Below are 22606 nucleotides of genomic sequence, written 5' to 3'. Positions count from 1 at the left end.
ATATTAAATTATGTTTCATAGCTAAATATTTGATATTAAATGAAAGCCCTGTTTCCCCTGAATAAAATGATATATAATAAGGGGGGTGCATTTAATATGAAAGAGGTGAATTACGGTTGGACAGACATATAGCGCAAATGCCAGGTTTTGTTCTGTTCACAACGTGTACATTTGGCTCAGTCCTTAAGGGGTTAAATAAACAATTTCTAAACAAATCTACAGTAAACTGAACATGTTTATTATTTATTTGTTTTTTTTTGCAAATCTTGTCTTTTAATTAAGGTATACACAAAATATACATGCCAGAATTTTTTATGTTTTAAAGAATGTGTGTGTAGTGGATGCAGTGAGAGTATTTGATTAGTCGATGCAGTGTGTGTGTGTGTTTGCGTAGTGGATGCAGTGTGTGTGTTTGCGTAGTGGATGCAGTGTGTGTGTGTGTGTTTGCGTAGTGGATGCAGTGTGTGTGTGTGTGTTTGCGTAGTGGATGCAGTGTGTGTGTTTGCGTAGTGGATGCAGTGTGTGTGTTTGCGTAGTGGATGCAGTGTGTGTGTGTGTTTGCGTAGTGGATGCAGTGTGTGTGTGTTTGCGTAGTGGATGCAGTGTGTGTGTTTGCGTAGTGGATGCAGTGTGTGTGTGTGTGTGTGTGTGTGTGTGTGTATATATAGTGAATGCCGTTCATTCAGAGACCTCATATGGCACTCCTACAATAATGGTGCTGCTAAATTCTACAAATGCATTTGTCAACCTCCTACTGTATAATATCCTGTGTTAAGATTTTTTTTTCTTCCCAGAAGACTCTGCCAACTGCAAAACCATCCACAGTAAAGACAAGTGTGTCTTCAAAAGGTGGCAAAAAGGTAGTAGCTCCAGTGAAGGCTCCTACGCCCATCCAGAAGCCTGTAGAAGAAAGCTCAGAGGACAGTGAGGAGGAGCCGGAAGCAAAGGTAATTTCAAATGTTCTAACAAACATTAGAGATATTCCAGCCTTGATATTTTTCCCCTGTCTTGGATGTAAATTTAGATATATTTTCTCTGTAATGGTAATAGTAAGCAGTGGGTTTTCCTTATTGGCAGTTCTGTCTTGGTTGAGCTATGCCCATACTTTTTAAAGAGTCTTATTATTATTTATATAGCGCCATCATATTCCATAGCGCTGTACAACGGGTGGACTAACAGACACGTAATTGTAACCAAACAAGTGGACATACAGGAACAGAGGGGTTGAGGGCCCTACTCCATGAGCTTACATGCTAGATGGAGTGGGGTAAAGTGACACCAAGGGTAAAAGTAGGGATTGACCGATATTGATTTTTTTAGAACCGATACCGATAATCTGTGAACTATGAGGCCGATAGCCGATAACTTACCGATATTCTGTACATTTACTTTTTGTTTTTTAAATAAACAATTTCTACACAAATCTACAGTTAACTGAACATGTTTATTTGTTTTTTTGCAAATCTTTTTTTTAATTAAGGTAAATACACAAAATATACATGCCAGGATTTATGTTTTAAAGAATGTGTGTATGTGTAGTGGATGCAGTGAGAGTATTTGTGAATGCAGTGTGTGTTTGCGTAGTGGATGCAGTGTGTGTGTGTGTGTGTGCTTGCGTAGTGGATGCAGTGTGTGTGTGCTTGCGTAGTGGATGCAGTGTGTGTGTGTTTGCGTAGTGGATGCAGTGTGTGTGTGTTTGCGTAGTGGATGCAGTGTGTGTGTGTGTTTGCGTAGTGGATGCAGTGTGTGTGTGTGTTTGCGTAGTGGATGCAGTGTGTGTGTGTTTGCGTAGTGGATGCAGTGTGTGTGTGTTTGCGTAGTGGATGCAGTGTGTGTGTGTTTGCGTAGTGGATGCAGTGTGTGTGTGTTTGCGTAGTGGATGCAGTGTGTGTGTGTTTGCGTAGTGGATGCAGTGTGTGTGTGTTTGCGTAGTGGATGCAGTGTGTGTGTTTGCGTAGTGGATGCAAAGTGTGTGTGTTTGCGTAGTGGATGCAGTGTGTGTGTTTGCGTAGTGGATGCAGTGTGTGTGTTTGCGTAGTGGATGCAGTGTGTGTGTTTGCGTAGTGGATGCAGTGTGTGTGTTTGCGTAGTGGATGCAGTGTGTGTGTTTGCGTAGTGGATGCAGTGTGTGTGTGTGTGTGTTTGCGTAGTGGATGCAGTGTGTGTGTGTGTTTGCGTAGTGGATGCAGTGTGTGTGTGTGTTTGCGTAGTGGATGCAGTGTGTGTGTTTGCGTAGTGGATGCAGTGTGTGTGTGTTTGCGTAGTGGATGCAGTGTGTGTGGATGCAGTGTGTGTGGATGCAGTGTGTGTGGATGCAGTGTGTGTGGATGCAGTGTGTGTGTGTTTGCGTAGTGGATGCAGTGTGTGTGTGTTTGCGTAGTGGATGCAGTGTGGGTGTGTTTGCGTAGTGGATGCAGTGTGTGTGTGTGTGTATATAGTGAATGCCGTTCATTCCGAGACCTCATATGGCATTCCTAAAATAATGGTGCTGCTAAATTCTACAAATGCATTTGTCAACCTCCTACTGTATAATATCCTGTGTTAAGATTTTTTTTTTTCTTCCCAGAAGACTCTGCCAACTGCAAAACCATCCACAGTAAAGACAAGTGTATCTTCAAAAGGTGGCAAAAAGGTAGTAGCTCCAGTGAAGGCTCCTACGCCCATCCAGAAGCCTGTAGAAGAAAGCTCAGAGGACAGTGAGGAGGAGCCGGAAGCAAAGGTAATTTCAAATGTTCTATCAAACATTAGAGATATTCCAGCCTTGATATTTTTCCCCTGTCTTGGATGTAAATTTAGATATATTTTCTCTGTAATGGTAATAGTAAGCAGTGGGGTTTTCCTTATTGGCAGTTCTGTCTTGGTTGAGCTATGCCCATACTTTTTAAAGAGTCTTATTATTATTTATATAGCGCCATCATATTCCGTAGCGCTGTACAACGGGTGGACTAACAGACACGTAATTGTAACCAAACAAGTGGACATACAGGAACAGAGGGGTTGAGGGCCCTACTCCATGAGCTTACATGCTAGATGGAGTGGGGTAAAGTGACACCAAGGGTAAAAGTAGGGATTGACCGATATTGATTTTTTTAGAACCGATACCGATAATCTGTGCACTATGAGGCCGATAGCCGATAACTTACCGATATTCTGGACATTTACTTTTTGTTTTTTAAATAAACAATTTCTACACAAATCTACAGTTAACTGAACATGTTTATTTGTTTTTTTGCAAATCTTTTTTTTTAATTAAGGTAAATGCACAAAATATACATGCCAGGATTTATGTTTTAAAGAATGTGTGTATGTGTAGTGGATGCAGTGTGTGTGTTTGCGTAGTGGATGCAGTGTGTGTGTATGTTTGCGTAGTGGATGCAGTGTGTGTGTATGTTTGCATAGTGGATGCAGTGTGTGTGTGTTTGCGTAGTGGATGCAGTGTGTGTGTGTTTGCGTAGTGGATGCAGTGTGTGTGTTTGCGTAGTGGATGCAGTGTGTGTGTGTTTGCGTAGTGGATGCAGTGGGTGTGTGTGTTTGCGTAGTGGATGCAGTGGGTGTGTGTGTTTGCGTAGTGGATGCAGTGGGTGTCTGTGTTTGCGTAGTGGATGCAGTGTGTTTGCGTAGTGGATGCAGTGTGTTTGCGTAGTGGATGCAGTGTGTTTGCGTAGTGGATGCAGTGTGTTTGCGTAGTGGATGCAGTGTGTTTGCGTAGTGGATGCAGTGTGTTTGCGTAGTGGATGCAGTGTGTTTGCGTAGTGGATGCAGTGTGTTTGCGTAGTGGATGCAGTGTGTTTGCGTAGTGGATGCAGTGTGTTTGCGTAGTGGATGCAGTGTGTTTGCGTAGTGGATGCAGTGTGTTTGCGTAGTGGATGCAGTGTGTTTGCGTAGTGGATGCAGTGTGTTTGCGTAGTGGATGCAGTGTGTTTGCGTAGTGGATGCAGTGTGTTTGCGTAGTGGATGCAGTGTGTTTGCGTAGTGGATGCAGTGTGTTTGCGTAGTGGATGCAGTGTGTGTGTGCGTGTTTGCGTAGTGGATGCAGTGTGTGTGTGCGTGTGTGTGTGTGTGTGCGCGTAGTGGATGCAGTGTGTGTGTGTGTGTGTGCGTAGTGGATGCAGTGTGTGTGTGTGCGTAGTGGATGCAGTGTGTGTGTGTGCGTAGTGGATGCAGTGTGTGTGTGTGTGTGTGTGCGTAGTGGATGCAGTGTGTGTGTGCGTAGTGGATGCAGTGTGTGTGTGTGTGTAGTGGATGCAGTGTGTGTGTGTGTGTAGTGAATGCTGTGTGTGTGTGTGTGTGTATAGTGAATGCTGTGTGTGTGTGTGTGTATAGTGAATGCTGTGTGTGTGTGTATAGTGAATGCTGTGTGTGTGTGTATAGTGAATGCTGTGTGTGTGTGTGTGTGTGTGTGTGTATAGTGAATGCTGTGTGTGTGTGTGTGCGTGTGTATAGTGAATGCTGTGTGTGTGTGTGTGTATAGTGAATGCTGTGTGTGTGTGTAGTGAATGCTGTGTGTGTGTGTAGTGAATGCTGTGTGTGTGTGTGTGTGTATAGTGAATGCTGTGTGTGTGTGTGTGTGTATAGTGAATGCTGTGTGTGTGTGTGTGTGTATAGTGAATGCTGTGTGTGTGTGTGTGTATAGTGAATGCTGTGTGTGTGTGTGTGTGTGTATAGTGAATGCTGTGTGTGTGTGTGTGTGTATAGTGAATGCTGTGTGTGTGTGTGTGTGTATAGTGAATGCTGTGTGTGTGTGTGTGTGTATAGTGAATGCTGTGTGTGTGTATAGTGTGTGTATAGTGAATGCTGTGTGTGTGTGTGTGTGTATAGTGAATGCTGTGTGTGTGTGTGTGTGTATAGTGAATGCTGTGTGTGTGTGTGTGTGTATAGTGAATGCTGTGTGTGTGTGTGTGTGTATAGTGAATGCTGTGTGTGTGTGTGTGTGTGTGTATAGTGAATGCTGTGTGTGTGTGTGTGTATAGTGAATGCTGTGTGTGTGTATAGTGAATGCTGTGTGTGTGTATAGTGAATGCTGTGTGTGTGTATAGTGAATGCTGTGTGTGTGTATAGTGAATGCTGTGTGTGTAGGTATGTAATGTATGTAAAATTGGCGGGGTGAGGGGAATTTTTATTTTTGTAGCTTTTTTTATATATTTATGAGAAAACAAGGGTTTGGCTGCACTCACCTATACATACTTAAATGGGGTGCTGCTGGGAGCCAAGAAGTACAGTAAAAATGAAAATCCAGCGCACTCACTTATCTTCTAAACAGTTATTTTAATGCTTAACAATTTTGTTAGTTTTATTAAAAACACCTAATCTAGGCAAAATACAATGGGGGTTTAGTTACATTTCATAAGCCTGCCACAACGCCAATGTACCCCATCTTTGGCAGGTCCTACTCTGTTCATTTTTTCATTTTTATATATATAATTTTTAACCCCTGGCCAGGTAAGAAGCAGGGAGGGGGGACTAAAACAAAATTTAAAAAAAATGAAATATATATTAAAAAATAAATAAAAATGGCATTCCCTGAGGGGCCTGTGGCGGTCCTAGCAACACTTACTTCCCTTCCCAGTAGGCCCCCCAGGACTCTGATGACTGCCCAGGTCTGCAATATCGGTATTTTTATTGGTTGATACCGATATTGCTGAAACTACAGAATATTGGCCAGACCGATAATCGGTCAATCCCTTGTGTGAAGTAGGTTGTTAGAAAAGTACACTGAGGGCTTTGTAGGTAATTTTGACAGTTACAGGAGAGGACTGATTTGGGGACAGGGGATGAAAACCTGCTAACTGTTTGATATGCTTTCCTGGAGAAGTGAGTTTTCAATGATTTGAGACTGGGTGAAAGTCTAACGGAGAAGGGAAGGGTGTTCCACAGAAAAGGTGCAGCCCTGGAAAAGTCTTGAAGGCGAGCATCAGATGTGAGAGTACGGACAGAGGATAGACGTAGGTCTTTTGCAGTGCAGGGGCCTGGACAGGGGCCCTGCTTGTGTATTAGAGAGGATAGGTAAGTTGGAGCAGCAATGTGTAGAGACTTGAAAGCAAGCACCAGAATCTTAAATTGAGCCCTATATCTTACTGGAAGCCAATGTAGGACTGACAGAGCGGAAAGGAGTGGGAGGTGTGAGCAGACAGGAAAATGAGACTTGCTGCTGCATTCATTATAGATTGCAACGATGCAAGCTGAGAACATGTAAGACCACTGAGAAGTCTAACTTCTCTTTAAAGTCTCACTGTGGGTGAAGACTATATCCTGATGTTGGGTCTCTTGCTCATGCCATGGAGAATATTATCTGTAACCCCACTGTGATTATGTTGGCTTAAACATATATCTAGATTTGCAGTATCTCTTGTGCAGAGGGGAACTTTTCTGCTTGTATTTTATTGAATTTTCAGCATAAAAGCGGGGATCGTACAGGAGAAAAGAGGAATTCAATAACATTCCAGGGAGATTCCATAGTATATAATATATTAAATAGCATAACCATAGTAGTAAAATAACTTCAGCTTCAGTAGGCAATCGTTTTATGATACATAGATATTGTTTAATCACTGAATGGCAGAAGGTATGCTACCAGCTCGGAATATGGATGTAGTGGTAGCAACCTGGATAAGGTCCAGGATATGATGCAAATAATTATTTTCTTGTGAGCTGATCAAGATAGATCAGCTGACTCTGTCTACACATGTGATCAATCTGAAATGCAAATAAGTATTTTCACAATGTAGTAGTGGTGATGAGCAGAAGTGAGTAGATATTTCCTTACAAGGTATTCTATTACTAAACATTTTTCTGAATAAGAAAGATGCACAAGACCCCTGGTTGCCATGGCTTCCAGTAAACCTACTGTTGGCACTGAACTTTTTTTGTATATGTTTTATGTATGTCTGGATATACTGCTTTCGGCTCCTACATGTTGCATATGTCATCCTTTTCCCAAAACATGATTTTCTGGAAACAACGTTTACAGTTTGTTGGGGTCCGGAGCGATATTACCCGCTTTTAGCAATAACTGTATCGTCTTATAATAATACTGATATTGTCGATAATGCTGCTGGCGGGCGCCTCCAGCACACGCTATGTCCTGTCCTTTCTCGCGAGCCCTCAGCCAGTGGTAACACCATGCACAAGAATTAGAAAGAAGACAGAACATAGCATGTGCTGGGTCCCGGTTGCAGTCACTACATTGTGTAACCACCTTGCAGCACCAAGCCACTGCACCACCAGCGAGTGTAATGTCTCCCTTCCTGGGCACAGGTTAAAGGGGAAAATAAAATTGACATTTTTTTTTTTTTTTTAAATGATTAAACAATGTGAATTTTTTTTTTTTTAAATAGTCACTCCACAGAATCCTAACCCACATATTTAAATACACATACTACATCCACCACGTACACACTCACTGAATCCACTACGCGCACACACACCTCCTGCATCCACTACACACCCTGCATCCAACACACACACACACACACTGCATCCACTACACAAACACATAAATATTCTTGAAAATATAAAATATCTGACTGGCATGTATATTTTGTACATTTAACCATTGAATAAATTAATGATTTGCAAAATAAAAATAAAAATAATAAACATGTTCAGTTACTGGAAGATTTGTGTATAAATTGTCTTTTTTTTTTTTTTTTTAAACGGTACATGTACAGAATATCTGTACAAATTATTGGTTATCGGCCTAGAAGACCACAGATTATCGGTATCGCCACTTAAAGGACCACTATAGTGCCAGGAAAACAAACTCATGTTTTCTTGGCACTATAGGGTCTTTAGGTCCCCCCCCCCACCCTCAGGGTCCCCCTCCCGCTGAGCTTTAGGGGGAGGAAGGGGTTAAACACTGGGGACTCTCCTCACTCTTCCGATGTCATTTGCTGAATGCGCATGTGCAGCATGAGCCGCGCGTGCATTCAGTTAGTCCATAGGAAAGCATTTCTCAATGCTTTCCTATGGACGGCAGCATCTTCTCACTGTGAAAATCACAGTGAGAAGCGCGGAAGCGCCTCTAGCGGCTGTCAATGAGACAGCCAATAGAGGCTGGATTAACCCTAATGTAAACTATGTTTACAGCAGGCAGGTTTAACCCTAGATGGATCTGGCACCCAGACCACTTCATTGAGCTGAAGTGGTCTGGGTGACTATAGTGGACCTTTAAAAAGCAATATCGGTCGATCCCTACTATTAATTTATTTCTGATACATTTTTTTATCAGAAGGCTGTTGCAGCTTTACCAGCAAACAAAGCAAAGAGCAATGCATTTCCTAAATTTAATATAGCCAGTGACTCAAATTCCATTGTATTTGGAAGCTCATACGGAAGTGACGAAATGCAATTCAAGACAATATGATTGAGGTGTTCTGTCAAGTAACGAGGCAATGTCTGGATTCCATAGGGTAATTTTTCACCCAAGAAAAGTAGTCTTAAAATAATATAGAATGCCCAGTTTGTAAATTTTATGTACGAATTTAGCTTTTCTTTGATTCCTAAATGTGTACTTGGTTTATGTCTACGTTCATTAAATTATTGTATTTTTTGTTATTTTTATTCTTTTCATTTGTTAACAGAAGGTTTTGACAACTCTTCAAGCAACCAAGGTAAAGAAAGTTGCATCATCTAAAGGTGCTACAAGGCCAGTGTTATCAGAGGATAGTTCAGACGAGAGTGACTCGGACAGTGAGGAAGAGCCAGATACCAAGGTATTTAATAATGATTTACTATTTCTGGAGAACGTGCACTGGCACGTCATGTGTTTAAATGTCATAAAACATGATGGCACTTAAGGCAAACATGTACCAACATTGATTAAATCCCTGCTAGCACAGGAGAATCCAATTATCACTAGGTGGCCAGATTTAAAGGACCACTATATTGCCTGGAAAACAAACTCATTTTCCAGGGCACCATAGTGCCCTGAGGGTGCCCCCACCCTCAGGGTCCCACTCCCGCCGGGCTGAAGGGGGAGGAAGGGGGTTAAACACTCACCTTTCTCGGCGCTGGGGACTCTCCTCCCTCTTCTGATGTCATCGGCTGAATGCGCATGTGCGGCAAGAGCCGTGCACGCATTCAGCCAACCCATAGGAAAGCATTCTCAATGCTTTCCTATGGACGCTGGCCTCTTCTCACTGTGAAAATCACATTGAGAAGTGCGGAAGCGCCTCTAGTGGCTGTCAATAAGACAGCCACTAGAGGCTGGATTAACCCTAAAGTAAACATAGCAGTTTCAGAGAAACTGCTGTTTACAGCAGGCAGGGTTAATCCTAGATGGACCTGGCACCCAGACCACTTCATTGAGCTGAAGTGGCCTGGGTGCCTATAGTGGTCTTTTAATGGCTCCATGCTGACTGGTGAGCTGTATGCCACGCACAAATCAGCATGGCTCTCTGTGGATTCCAAGGTTTCCTCTGCGACAAGGAGACCTATGGGGGTCGGAAAAGACCCCAGTCGAGTTTTCCTGCATGTGTTACAGCCAACAGTTATCGGCTCTTGGTTGTGAAGGCTGCCCAGCACTGTTCTATATGTAAATGGCTGTGACATCTCCAAATCTGCAGCATGATAGAGATTTTCCTCTCATTCTGGAGTCTCAGTGCAGAGCTCTAAGCAGACAAAATGTTATTGCTGATGTTAGTACTGACATCAGCAGAGAGATTCACTGTGCGTTGGTATTAGGATTGCATTAAGATTGTTAGGATTGGTGTAAGGCAGTTTGGGTGATTTAAGGATTAAGGGGATATTGGTGTTGGGGTATACCTGCCCACAGTATGCTATACAACTCCCATGATTTTCAGCCAGAGTTTTCCTAAAAATGATGGAAGTTACACACCACATTACCTTTATTTATTTAAAACATCCTGTTCTAATCTCAATTTGAAATTTAACTCCAGTCACTTTCATACCGGCTTTGCATGGTAGAGCATATTAAGTTGCTCTCTCTAACTTTTTAATTCTAGATTTTAATTGTTAATGTGTTCTCTCCGATATGTCACCTATAAATGCTATATATAATTTGAACTTTACATTTTTATTTTTTTGTCACTTTAGTTTATAAGAAAGGATACAAACTTTGTTCATTTTATTTTGATATTTTGACAGAAGGTTGTGGCACCTGTGCAAGTCACCAAAACAAAGACCAGTGCATCTTTCCAAGTAACAAAGCAGCCAGTGACACCAACTCCAGCAAAGGCTCCTTTGCCTGTACAGCAGCCTGCAGATGACAGCTCAGAGGAGAGTGATTCAGAAAGTGAAGAGGAACCAGAAGCCAAGGTATTTATAACTAGAAAAGCTACAATTTCTGGGGAATTTGTGTGAAGTGTTCTTGCCTCCAACAGTAGTCTACAACTGGAGTGGGCGGAGTGGCTTGAGTAACTGTGGAAAGGTTGGACTGGGCAGAGTAATTGTGTGGAGTGTTTGGAGTGAGTAAAGATAGTTAACATTACTCTAAGCAATTGATTGATCAAATTTAGAAAGTGCACAAGGCAAGCTTAATAGTGTGAGAAATGCATTTCAACTTTTATTTATTTATATAGCACATTTAATTGCAACGTTGCTGCCCAAAGTGCTTCACAGTTACATTAACCCCTTAAGACTGCAGGGCGTTCTATGCCGCCCTGCAATCTTTTCTACTTACCCGGTCGCCGGCGATCCCGGTATGGGGGACTTACCTGGGAGCCAAGGTAGTCCCCCTCCTTCCTCTACGGCCCCCCAGGGCCATGTGATCGCGATGTCCACATATACACACATACACATAAATATACATACACTGTCTACGTGTATTTTAATATTAATATATACATAATTATATATATATTAATATCAAAATACACGTATAATGATAGTGATTAAATATATATAATTTTCATTATATATATATATATATTTATATATAATAAAAATAAATAAATATATAAATACGGTAAAAAATAAAATTAAAAAAATATATAAACATGCGTAATTTCGTTCTAACTGTATTTTAAAAATTAATATATTTTAAAATACATGTAGAACTAAATAATATCTATCTATATATATATATATATATATATATATAAGCATATACGTATATATCACTATATATATATATATATATTTATATATATATATATATATACCTATATATATATATATATACCTATATATAAATAAAAATAAGAAAAATTATATACATGTGTATACACACACACATATATAATTCTACGTATATATTTATGTGATAATTTTACATAATTGGGTCATTTTATTAATTACAATTTGCAGGACCTGCCTGTCAACCCAGGCCGAAAGTTCAGGGAATTTAATTTTCTAGCGCTATATTTAACCCTGTAACTTTCCTAGACACCATAAAACCTGTACATAGGGGGTACTGTTTTACTCGGAAGACTTCGCTGAACACAAATATTGGTGTTTCAAAACAGTAAAATATATTACAACAACGATATCGACAGTGAAATTTTTTGCATTTTTCACACACAAATGGCACTTACAATGACGATATAATTGTTGTGATACGTTTTACTGTTTTGAAACACTAATATTTGTGTTCAGCGAAGTCTCCCGAGTATAACAATACCCCTCATGTACAGCTTTTATGGTGTTTTCAAAAGTTAGAGTCAAATATAAGGTTTGCATTTCAGTTTTTTCACATTAAAATTTGCCAGGTTGCCTTTGAGACCGTATGGTAGCCCAGGAATGAAAATTATCCCCATGATGGCATACCATTTGCAATAGTAGGCAACCCAGGGTATTGCAAATGGGGTATGTTCAGTTTTTTTAGTAACCACTTAGTCACAAACACTGGCCAAAATTTGCGTTCAAATTAGTTTTTTGCATTTTCAAATATTAACACTAACTTTGGCCAGTGTTTGTGACCAAGTGGCTACTAAAAAAGATTGGACATACTCCATTTGCAATACCTTGTTGTCTACTTTTGCAAATGGTATGCCATCATGGGGGTAATTCTTATTCCTGGGCTACCATATGGTCTCAAAGGCAACGTAACCAATCTGGCGAATTTCAATGTGAAAAAACTGAAATATGTAACACGCTATATTTGACCCTGTAACTTCCCAAAACACCATAAAACCTGTACATAGGGGGTACTGTTTTACACGTGAGACATCTCTGAATACAAATATGTGTATTGTATTGCAGTGAAAGCAAACAGTATTTTGACATTCACAGTTAGAATGTCACATAGAACTAAAAAAAATAAAAAAAATCTTATTTTCTCCCATTTTTTTATATTTTTTTCATTTTAAATTATGTTCCATACCTAAATATTTGATGTTAAACGAAAGCCCTGTTTCCCCTGAATAAAATGATATATAATAAGTGTAGGTGCATTTAATATGAAAGAGGTGAATTACGGTTGGACAGACATATAGCGCAAATGCCAGGTTTTGTTTACGTTTTTTTTTGGATCACAACTTGTACATTTGGCTGCGGTCTTAAGGGGTTAAAACATACATTAATAAAAACATTAGCAGGTGTACAAAAGGCCCTGTCTGACATCACGTGCTGCTCCAGCCTGGCACAGGTCAGAGTATTATGGCGGTTGCCATCTTAAAACGGTCGTATTTTAAAAACTATACATCCTACAGCGAAGAGCTTTATATTGTGAGAATCACAAGACCCAGACCTACATTTTGATGCATATGTCTCTGAAATATTAACAATGAAGGCACAGTCGCAGATTAGAAATTGCCCTTTAAGTTTGAGCTGGCTAGAGTGGGGTTTCAATGAATGTCAATGGACAGCGTGAGTTGCAAACAAAATGTCATATTGTGAAAACTATCAGGACTATGGCTTAGCCGTGGACATGTTTAGTGGCAGCAGGGATAGCTGAACGTTTTGATATATGATTTGTGTAGGTGGGCTTGAAAATGAGGGAGTGGTGGCAGTTTAGAAATCATGTCCTGACTTTTCAGCTTTTGCCAGCTCCAACTCTAGCTTTGAACTTTTTGCTATTCATTCCTTTGGGACCAATTGCTCCACAAGAATGACGATATTCCGTGATCCATCTGGCAAAACGTTCTACAAAGTAATCGCAATCCAATCGGGTACAATCCGCACGTTTCGGTATATTACAGTCTATCTAGTGTAAATCGTGGGAGGAGTTAGGGTGGTAAATTTGGCTATAATAAGAATAAGAATAATATATGTGAGATAACGTGGTCTTGCTATGCAAGAACACTTGATAATAATATATATGTGAGAGAACATTAAGTGGTCTTGCTGTGCAAGAACACTTAAATATTCAGATAATGATCTCCTGTTTTTTGGGGTGGGCTAACTAGTGGATAATATTCAGTGACAAAAATTGTTAGTAAAATATTTTGAAAAGGCCAGAGATTCACTCTTCCTGGAAAGCTCTCGGTTTATAGAGCTCTGTATGTGAACCAGGGTACCCAGATATAAGATACATTCTGTTGAACTTGCTTTTATATGAATATCATTTGTTTTGCTTCTTCAATTGATAAACAGAAGATTGTGGTCACACCGCAAGCAACTGACGCAAAGAACCGTGTGTCTGCTAAAGGTGGCAAGCAGTCAGTGCCACCAACTCCAACAAAGGTTCTATTGCCCTCACAGCAACTTGCAAAGGACAGCTCAGAGGACAGTGACAGTGACGAAGAGCCAGAAGCCAAGGTATTTAGAATTATTCGGGTATCGTATATGGACCTGTACGGTGATTTGTAATTAGCAACCTTGAGAAAAAAAATTCGATTACAATGACCATGGGTGCCTTAGTGTTATTTATTTTATACCGGATTAATTTTCATTTTAATTGGTTCCTTAATGCATCATGAATTTAGACGTTTCGTGTATTTGTTAACAGACAATAAAGTTGGATGGTCGTGATTTAGTTTTACTGCCTATATTTTTCTTTTGCTCTTGCTGTTACAACAGAAGGTTGTAATACCAAGTCAGGCAACCAAAGCAAAGGCCATTGCATCTTCTAAAGTCATCAAGCAGCCAGTGACACCCATTCCAACTAAAGCTCCACTACCCATGCAACAGGCTGCTAGTGACAGCTCAGAGGAGAGTGACTCAGACAGTGATGAGGAACAAGTAGCCAAGGTTATTTGAAATTTTTTGGATATTGTTTAATTTGTGAAGTTATTTTACTATGAAAATAAATTATTTTCGAACTTTGACCGTGCTTCAAGTTTTGGCTATCAGTTTAATTATTCTGATCTTTTGTTACAGAAGGTTGTAGCACCTCCACAAGCAACCACAGAAAAGGCCATCGGGCCTTCTAAAACTTCCAAGCAGCCAGCAACTCCAGCTCCAGTAAAGGCTACATTATCCACACAACAACTTGCAGATGACAGCTCAGAGGACAGTGACTCAGACAATGAGGAGGAGCTAGAAGCCAAGGTATTTGTAAATGTTTAGACAAAGCTCACAGGGCAGGATGTCGGTGAGCAATTTATTTTGTCAACCGAACACAATAAAATGGCTAGCCAAAGCCAGAGAGCTATGACTTTTTAAAAGCTCAATAAATGGACCTAAGGTTATTTTAAGTCTCTGTGTTGATTTCTAAGTTATACAAACACATTAACCAGCCTCTACCTTTAAATATCTTATTAGTATTATAATCTCTACTTTTCTTTTTTTGGTATGCTAACAGAAGGCTGAAGCACCTCCACAACTAACCATCGTAAGTAAAAGCACATCCAAGCAGCCAGTAACCTCAACTCTTGCAGATAGCTCAGAGGAGAGTGACTCTGACAGTGAAGAGGAGCCAGAAGCCAAGGTATTTAACACCTTCATGTGTTTGTTACACTGTAGTTTTTTTTTAAATTAATCTTTTTATTTAAATTTGTATTTTGATTACATCGGTCATTGAAGATATGACCCAAAGAACAATCAAATACCTAGGATACAGAAAAAAAAAATTAAGATTTCTTTCTTTCCTTTCTCTTTTTCTTTTTTATATTTACTTTTAAGGACTATGTAGCAATGTTCATCATTGGCACATACTGATCTCTTATTTCCAACCACTGATGCCATCTTTGTTTGTATAGGTCCTCTCTCCCCTTAACTCGGCTTGCCATTTTTTTCATAGAAGCTAAAAGAATCAAATCTGCTCAGGACCTCTGATATTGTTGGTGCTTGTGTTTGTTTTAATTTATGAGCAATGGTAATTTTTGTTGCTGTTATAAGCAATGAATAATCATATATATTGCTTCTTCCCTAAGTTGTGTAGGAAATATATGGAGTAAAAAACATTCTGGTCAGAATGGAATAATGACCTTTAATGCTAAAAAATGTGTCTATATCCTCCCATAGTTTAGTAATGCTCGGGCAAAGCCAAAAGATATGAAGTATAGACCCCTCGTGTTTTAAACAACTCCAGCATAAGTTGCTTGTCCCTGGGTAAATATGTGCTAATTGGCTGGCACCCAATACCATCGCATAGTAATTTTGCAGTAAGCTTCCCAGTGACTAAGACTACAGGAAACCTCTTTGGTTTTCCGTTGTGCCTGAAAACAAGTTGTTAGCGGGAATGATTCCCCTAAATCACTTTCTCATTTTAGAAAATATTTCTGTTCCTCTTAGGTTCCTCCTGTGTTAGCAGAGTATTATAACAAAAAGACAATGCTTTGCTGTTAGGCAATTTCCTCGTGCATTTTAGTGCAAACGGTGCTAGTGACTGAATCTCTTTAAATTTGTGTGTAGAATATTCTTAATCCTTAGATATGTGAATATTTCTCTAGGTGGTAGGGAGTACTCTTTAACCAATTCGGGAAATGATTTGGCACTTGAGCCATTAATAATAATGACTGTATATGGCATACGCCTAGCTGTGTCCAACGTTCCAACTGCAGGTCTGGCGTAAAAACACAATCTGCAGAGGTGCAACAAATAATAAATCTTGTCCTACCAAAAGTTTAAGAATTGACTCTCTCCATATATGGAGAAGAGTTTTTGTGGTTGGGAGCAACTCTGTTGCCTTATTAGGTACTATATTCCCAGACTATAATGCGAACGGTAATGAGCCTTGTAAAAACCGTGCACTTTCTAGTGCCAGCCACAACGGAGGAGAAACCCTTTCAAGTATCAAAAGACCTTGAGCAAGTAGTGTAGCCTTATAATAAGTTTTGACATTTGGGACACCTAAACCACCTTTAGCAAGTGGAAGCCAAAGCTGGTCTTGTGCAATTCGTGGGGGTTTCCTTTTCCAGATATGCGCATTGATAAGTACCTGGAACTTCCAAAGTATGTTATTTGGATTGGTAATTGTCAATGTCCAAAAAAGATATAGGATATGGGGCAGAATCATCATTTTTTTTTTTTTGTATACAACCCAACCAGGATATTTCTTTGTTTTCCCATGTTTTGAATTGGTGGTCTAACTTATGTATTAATGGTAGATGGTTTTCTTTTATTTATCAGCGTTTGTGTTATGGGAAGTTTGATGCCTCAATAGGATATGGATGTTTTGCACCAGTCAAATGGCTATAATGATTGCGTTGTGTAGTAGCTGTTGATAGCCCTAATACCAATACCTGTGATTTTTTGGAATTATTTTTATAATATGACAGTTGGCCATATCTTTCAAGTGTACTCCATAATTGAGGTATTGATGATTCTGGGTCTGATAGAAATAGTAGGACATCGTCCGCAAAAAGAGCGATTTTTTTTTTTTTTTTTTTTTTTTTTTTTTTAAATCCCCTATTGGCGTATTTAAACCTTTGATTCCTTTCTGGGCTTTAATGTGTCTTACTAGGGGTTCCATGCACAACATGAAAATCAGTGGTGATAGTGGGCATCCTTGTCTGGATCCATTTGTAATTTGAAATGATCTGGACAAAAATCCAGAGATATATATTTTGGCCACGGGATTAGAATAAAGAACCCTTATATTACTCAAGAAAGCTAGGTGGAACCCCAGTCTTAGCAGTACTTCCTGCATATAAGACCAGTTTAGTCGGTCAAACGCTTTCTCTGCGTCGAGGGCTAATAATAAACCCTTCTGTTTGCTGACTTGTGCCTAAGTGGTTAAATTTAGAAAATGGTGGGTATTGTCTCCCGGTTCTTTTGACGGTACAAACCCCAATTGCTCCGGTAAAATTAAATCTGTTAACATAGGTTTTATTCGTGTAGCCAGAATTTTTGCATATAGTTTTATGTCTGTATTTAGTAGAGAAATCGGTCTTAAGTTAGCACATTCATTGGGCACTTTACCTGGTTTAGGTAGAATAATTATATGGGACAAAAGCATTTCTTCCGGTAAAGACCCGGCAACCTTAAAATAATTAAATAGATTTGTAAGATATGATGTAAGTTGAGCTTCAAAGATTACATAAAAATTATTTGGAAACTCATCTGAGCCTGGAACTTTATTTTTTAGGAAGTGTATAAATCGCCTTTCTTTTTTTTAATTTTATTCTTCTTTATTTTTGTTAGTGTAAATGAGTACAAACGTGCTTGCAGCGCCACAATAGCGAGTGCAAGCAATTCAGAAACAATCTTTGGCACATCTAAGACTTTGCAAATTTTTAGGTAAATGGGAAACAAACTTTGGCATATCTTAGACTTTGCACATTTTTAGTTAAGTAGAAAGCAAACTTTGGCATAGTTAAGACTTTGCACATTTTTGGTTAAAATAGATGAACGTTGTCATGGCTAAGACTTTGCACATTTTTAGTTAAGTAGAAAACAAACTTTGACTGAGCGAAGACTTTGCACATTTTTAGTTTAAATAGGTGATGTAACGGAATGCAATGTATCAGCATACGATATCCGTTGGTACATCTAGGAAATCCACAGTCAGAGTAGAAAGCAAGGCAATATTCCCAATCCTCCCAATAACCGGACGAAACACAGTTTGGGAGTCAACTAACTCGGTTTATTCACAGGCAGCATATTTATACAGTTCCCCATGCAAGGGGTTTCCAGACAGTAATTCCAGGGGATTTCTCCCACCATGCACTGTGACTTTCCCAACAGGCCTTGCTGCACGAGAAAGATACTCCCACTAAAATGGACGACTAAGGGGATTATCTCCTCGTGCAGCAAAACCGACAATTGACATTAAAATACAGAAATTACACAATATTCGGTACTTTGCAATAGTTGAACGTTCGGTAGATAGCTGAGGTCGGAGCGCACACTTTGTGAGAATACCGCTCCGATCCCAGCTGAATTGACCGAACGCCGCACATAATACAATAAAACATTAAAGTGAGTTTAAAAGTACCGAATAAGTACGGGACATACAATGTACCGAACGCGGGACTCCCGAACGCTCTGGAAGTCCAGCGGCGTTCAAATCATCGAGTAGCCGTTTTCAGTTCCTGGCTCTCGACGACCGAACACCACTGCAGGGACAAAGGATCCAAGATGGCCGACCGCCGCATGGTCGGTAGTGGATCGACGGCCACCTCGGAGAGCCCTTAATTACCGATTGCAACAATGTTGCAATCGGTGAATTGGTACCACACGACTTGGGAATGTGTGGTCGACCTGGGGAGCCCGTATTCGTACGGCGAACGGCCAGGATAGCCGTGTTTCGTCGTATGAATGCTTGGTGTGCTGGCAGCATACGGCTGCCAGCATGCGAAAGGCCACAATACGGTACATACACAGGTTAAAATACACAGTACATATTCAGCCTACGGACAACCTTTAATAACTACAGTCCAGAAGTGGCTAGTTTTGCCACAATGCTCCCCCAGAACCAAGCCGGCATACACAGTCTGATCCCAACGGATCGGCTTGGGGATGTCCGGGAGAGTACTCACAGATCACTTCTCGAGTTCAGTCTGTCTGGATAACCCGTCAGCGTTACCGTTTTGTTTTCCTGGCCGGTAATGGATAGTAAAGTCAAAGGGCTGCAGCGCCAAGCTCCAGCGCAGCAGCCTGGCATTGTCTCCAGACACACGGTTTAGCCACACTAACGGGTTGTGATCTGTGAGTAAGGAAAAAGGTTGTCCGTACAAATAGGGCTGTAACTTTTTAAGGGCCCACACCACGGCCAGGCATTCTTTCTCGATGGCGGCGTAGCTCACTTCACGAGGCAGCAATTTGCGGCTTAAATAGGCTACGGGGTGTTCTCCGCCATCGGCTCCCACTTGGCTCAGTACTGCCCCCAATCCAAACATTGAAGCGTCTGTGTGAACAAGAAATCTTTTAGTTGGATCAGGAGCAGTTAACACAGGAGCATTGGTGAGAGCAGTCTTGAGTTGTTGGAATGCCTGCTCACACTCTGGGGCCCAGACAACCAGTCGGGGAAGGTTCTTTTTCGTCAGGTCGGTTAGGGGTTTGGCGAGGGTGCTGTAGTCAGGGACAAATTTTCTGTAATAGCCGGCTGTCCCTAAGAACGCCAGCACCTGGGTCTTAGTCCTGGGGGTAGGCCACTTGGCTACGGCCTCAATCTTGGCTGGCTCGGGTCTCTGCTGCCCACACCCTACACGGTGGCCCAGATACTGTACCTCGGCCATACCTATGTGGCACTTGCTAGGTTTTAGGGTTAACCCAGCCTCCCCAATGCGATCTAGGATCGCCCCTATGTGGTGTATGTGGTCTTCCCAGGTCTGACTAAAAATGGCTATATCATCTAGATAGGCACAGGCATACTCCTGAAAACCATCCAGTAGCCGATCTACCATCCGCTGAAAGGTAGCCGGAGCGTTTTTCATTCCGAAAGGCATGACCTTGAACTGGTATAGGCCAAACGGAGTGACAAACGCCGACTTGGGGATGGCATCATCGGCTAGGGGAATTTGCCAGTATCCCTTACACAAGTCAATGGTAGTGAGATACTGGCCCCGTGCCATCTTATCTAACAGCTCGTCTATCCGGGGCATCGGGTAGGCATCAGACACCGTCTTGTCATTTAGCCTCCGGTAGTAAACGCAGAATCGGGTGGTGCCATCCTTTTTAGGTACCAGGACTACCGGCGATGCCCAGGGGCTATCGGAGGGTTCGATAACCCCTAGCTGCAACATTTCGTCTAGCTCGGCTTTCATATGGGTACGGACGGATTCTGGAACCCGATATGGAGCCTGGCGCATAGGGAGCTGCCCCGGGGTCTCCACTCGGTGGGTGGCTAGCGGAGTGTATCCAGGTAAATTGGAGAAGGTAGTCCCCTTTGCGACAATCAGCGCCTGTACATGGGCACGCTCCTGGGGGCTTAGCCGCTCCCCCAGCTGAACTCCCCGGGAGGGCTCTATCTGATCCTCTAAGGAGGAGGCACAGATTGCCGTCACATCCTCTATCCTCTCATGGTAGGGCTTGAGCATGTTCACGTGAAGCATGCGTCTCTTCCCTACCCCTGAGCAGGGGCCGATCACGTAGGTAGTGTCGCATCGCTGCTCCACTACCTGGTATGGGCCTTGCCAGATGGCCTGCAGCTTATCTGTACGGACGGGTTTTAAGATCAAAACCTTCTGTCCCACCTGAAAGCTGCGGTCCCTGGCTCCTCTATCGTACCAGCGTCGCTGGCGTTGTTGGGCCGCCTGGAGGTTGGTGTGTACAGCCTGAGTCAGCGCCTCCAGACGGTCCCGGAACTCCAGGACGTATGATACGATAGGGGTTTCGGTAGAGGTACTCTCTCCCTCCCAGTGTTCCCTAATCAAGTTCAAGGGTCCTCGCACCCTCCTCCCAAACAGTAGCTCAAACGGGGAGAAGCCTGTCGACTCCTGGGGGACCTCTCTATAGGCAAAGAGTAGGTGAGGCAGAAACCTCTCCCAGTCCTTGTGGGTTTCCCCGAACGTCCGAAGCATCTGCTTCAGCGTCCCGTTGAACCGCTCACATAGTCCATTGGACTGGGGGTGGTAGGCGGAATTAACTATTGGCTTAATGCCACACACCTTCCACATATGTTGAGTAACTTCGGCCGTAAATTGGGTACCTCGGTCCGAGATTATCTCTTGGGGAAAACCTACTCGTGAAAATACCTTCATTAATGCTTCGGCTACGGTCTCAGCGTGAATATTAGAGAGGGCCACGGCTTCGGGGTATCTGGTGGCGTAGTCCACTACAGTTAGGATATACCTTTTGCCAGAGGTGCTGGGTTTTGGCAGGGGACCTACGATATCCACTGCTACTCGGCTGAAGGGTTCGGCTATGATGGGTAGGGGGCATAGTCTGGCTTTGTGGCGATCCCCTCGTTTACCTACCCGCTGGCAGACGTCGCAGGAGGTGCAATATTGGCGCACGTCCTGAGAGATCCCGGGCCAGAAGAAGGCATGGGTCAAACGGTATCGGGTACGGGTCATCCCGAGGTGTCCTGACAAGGGGATGTCATGAGAAATTCGCAGCAGCTCCTGTCTATACTTCTGGGGTACCACTAGTTGTTTATTAGTTAAGGTGACAGACCCCCCCACATCTTTGGCCGTGACACGGTATAGCAGCTCTCTCTCCCAGATGAACCGCTCCCCCTCTAACCCTGCATTGTCGGTTTGTGCCCGGTCCCTATATACTTGGAGAGTGGGATCGGTCTGGACTTCGGTCGCAAAGGTAGTCGGGGTATCCCAGGACATGGGGGTCAGTTGGGGAACATGGTCTCTTACCTGAGCCTCAGAGTGCGTTGGTGTAGCCGTGGTGCGAGCCTGTTGCCGGGTGGTTACGGGGAGGGCCTCCTGGTACGGAGTCTGGGGAATAAAAGCGGAAGTCATTTGGCCCAAGTCATTCCCCAGTACAACATCAGCAGGTAAATTCTGCATCAGCCCCACTTCTACGGTCCCCTCTCCCACACCCCAATCCAAATGAACTTTGGCAGTAGGTAGTCGGTATACTGCTCCCCCGGCCACCCGTACTGCCACGGAGCCGCCGGTGTGGGTTGCGCCTGGTACCAAATGTGGTGCAACCAAAGTTAAAGTGGCTCCCGAATCCCGGAGCCCTTGCACCTCCTTTCCCTCCAGGGTCACTAGCTGCCGATGGTGCTGTCGGTTGTCGGTGGCTCGGACTGACATTACTTCGTGCAGCACCCCTAGAGGCTTCTCAATTTGAGCGCTCAGCACGTCTTGGGTGGCGGGTGCTACCTGATAATGGTGCGCAGCAGCCCTGGGTGCCAAATTTTGTCGCACCTGATTCCAAGCTTGCCGGCTCCGGTTTTGGGTGCACTCTCGAGAAATGTGTCCCCACTGCTTGCAGGTGTGACACTGAATGTTAGCCCTGCCGTTGTATCGGGAGGGGGCTGGTGGAGTATTCAGTGCCGGCCTGTGCAGGGGTGCGGTGGGGCCGGTAGGGGTAAAATTATTGGGTGGCCCTGTAATCCGAGGGAGAGTCTTATTTTGGGCCCCATGATGTCTCCTGGCATCAAAATGCTGATCCGCCAATTTAGCGGCTTCGGATAGGGTGAGTGGTTTCCGGTCTCTCACCCATTCTTGTGCTTCTGGGGACAAACCATTAAAAAATTGTTCCAGCAGCATTAACTGCCTCAACTCCTCCATGTTAGTGGCGTTGCTGGCCTGTATCCAGCCTAGCGATGCTTGGTCCAGCTTGTGCGCCCATTCTGCATGAGAATCTTTCTCAGGCTTGCGCAAGCCCCGGAATTTCCGCCGGTATGCCTCTGGGGTAATAGCATACCTCTCCAGGATTGCCCTCTTTACTTTAGGGTAATCCTTACTGTCCTCTCGGGGTA

The 22606-nt window shown here is 42.6% G+C and overlaps 1 protein-coding gene across 6 annotated transcripts in view; it reads left to right on the top strand.

Moving 5' to 3' along the window:
• TCOF1 (treacle ribosome biogenesis factor 1) overlaps nucleotides 1–22606 on the top strand; it is a 106173-nt gene that overhangs the window by 36495 nt on the left and 47072 nt on the right. For 5 of the 6 annotated variants that reach the window (XM_063447888.1, XM_063447887.1, XM_063447889.1 and 2 more), the window contains 8 exons: nucleotides 795–947; nucleotides 2567–2719; nucleotides 8580–8711; nucleotides 10105–10275; nucleotides 13492–13656; nucleotides 13918–14088; nucleotides 14218–14388; nucleotides 14642–14767. In XM_063447888.1, coding sequence (XP_063303958.1) covers nucleotides 795–947; nucleotides 2567–2719; nucleotides 8580–8711; nucleotides 10105–10275; nucleotides 13492–13656; nucleotides 13918–14088; nucleotides 14218–14388; nucleotides 14642–14767 — 1242 coding nt within the window. The remainder of the gene's footprint in view (nucleotides 1–794; nucleotides 948–2566; nucleotides 2720–8579; nucleotides 8712–10104; nucleotides 10276–13491; nucleotides 13657–13917; nucleotides 14089–14217; nucleotides 14389–14641; nucleotides 14768–22606) is intronic. The other variant, XM_063447886.1, reaches the window with a different exon arrangement.

This window comes from Pelobates fuscus, chromosome 3 (assembly GCF_036172605.1).
Source record: "Pelobates fuscus isolate aPelFus1 chromosome 3, aPelFus1.pri, whole genome shotgun sequence".
Taxonomy (NCBI): Eukaryota; Metazoa; Chordata; class Amphibia; order Anura; family Pelobatidae; genus Pelobates; species Pelobates fuscus.
Note: the sequence above shows the minus strand (reverse complement) of the source record. Positions and strands in the feature narration are given on the sequence as shown.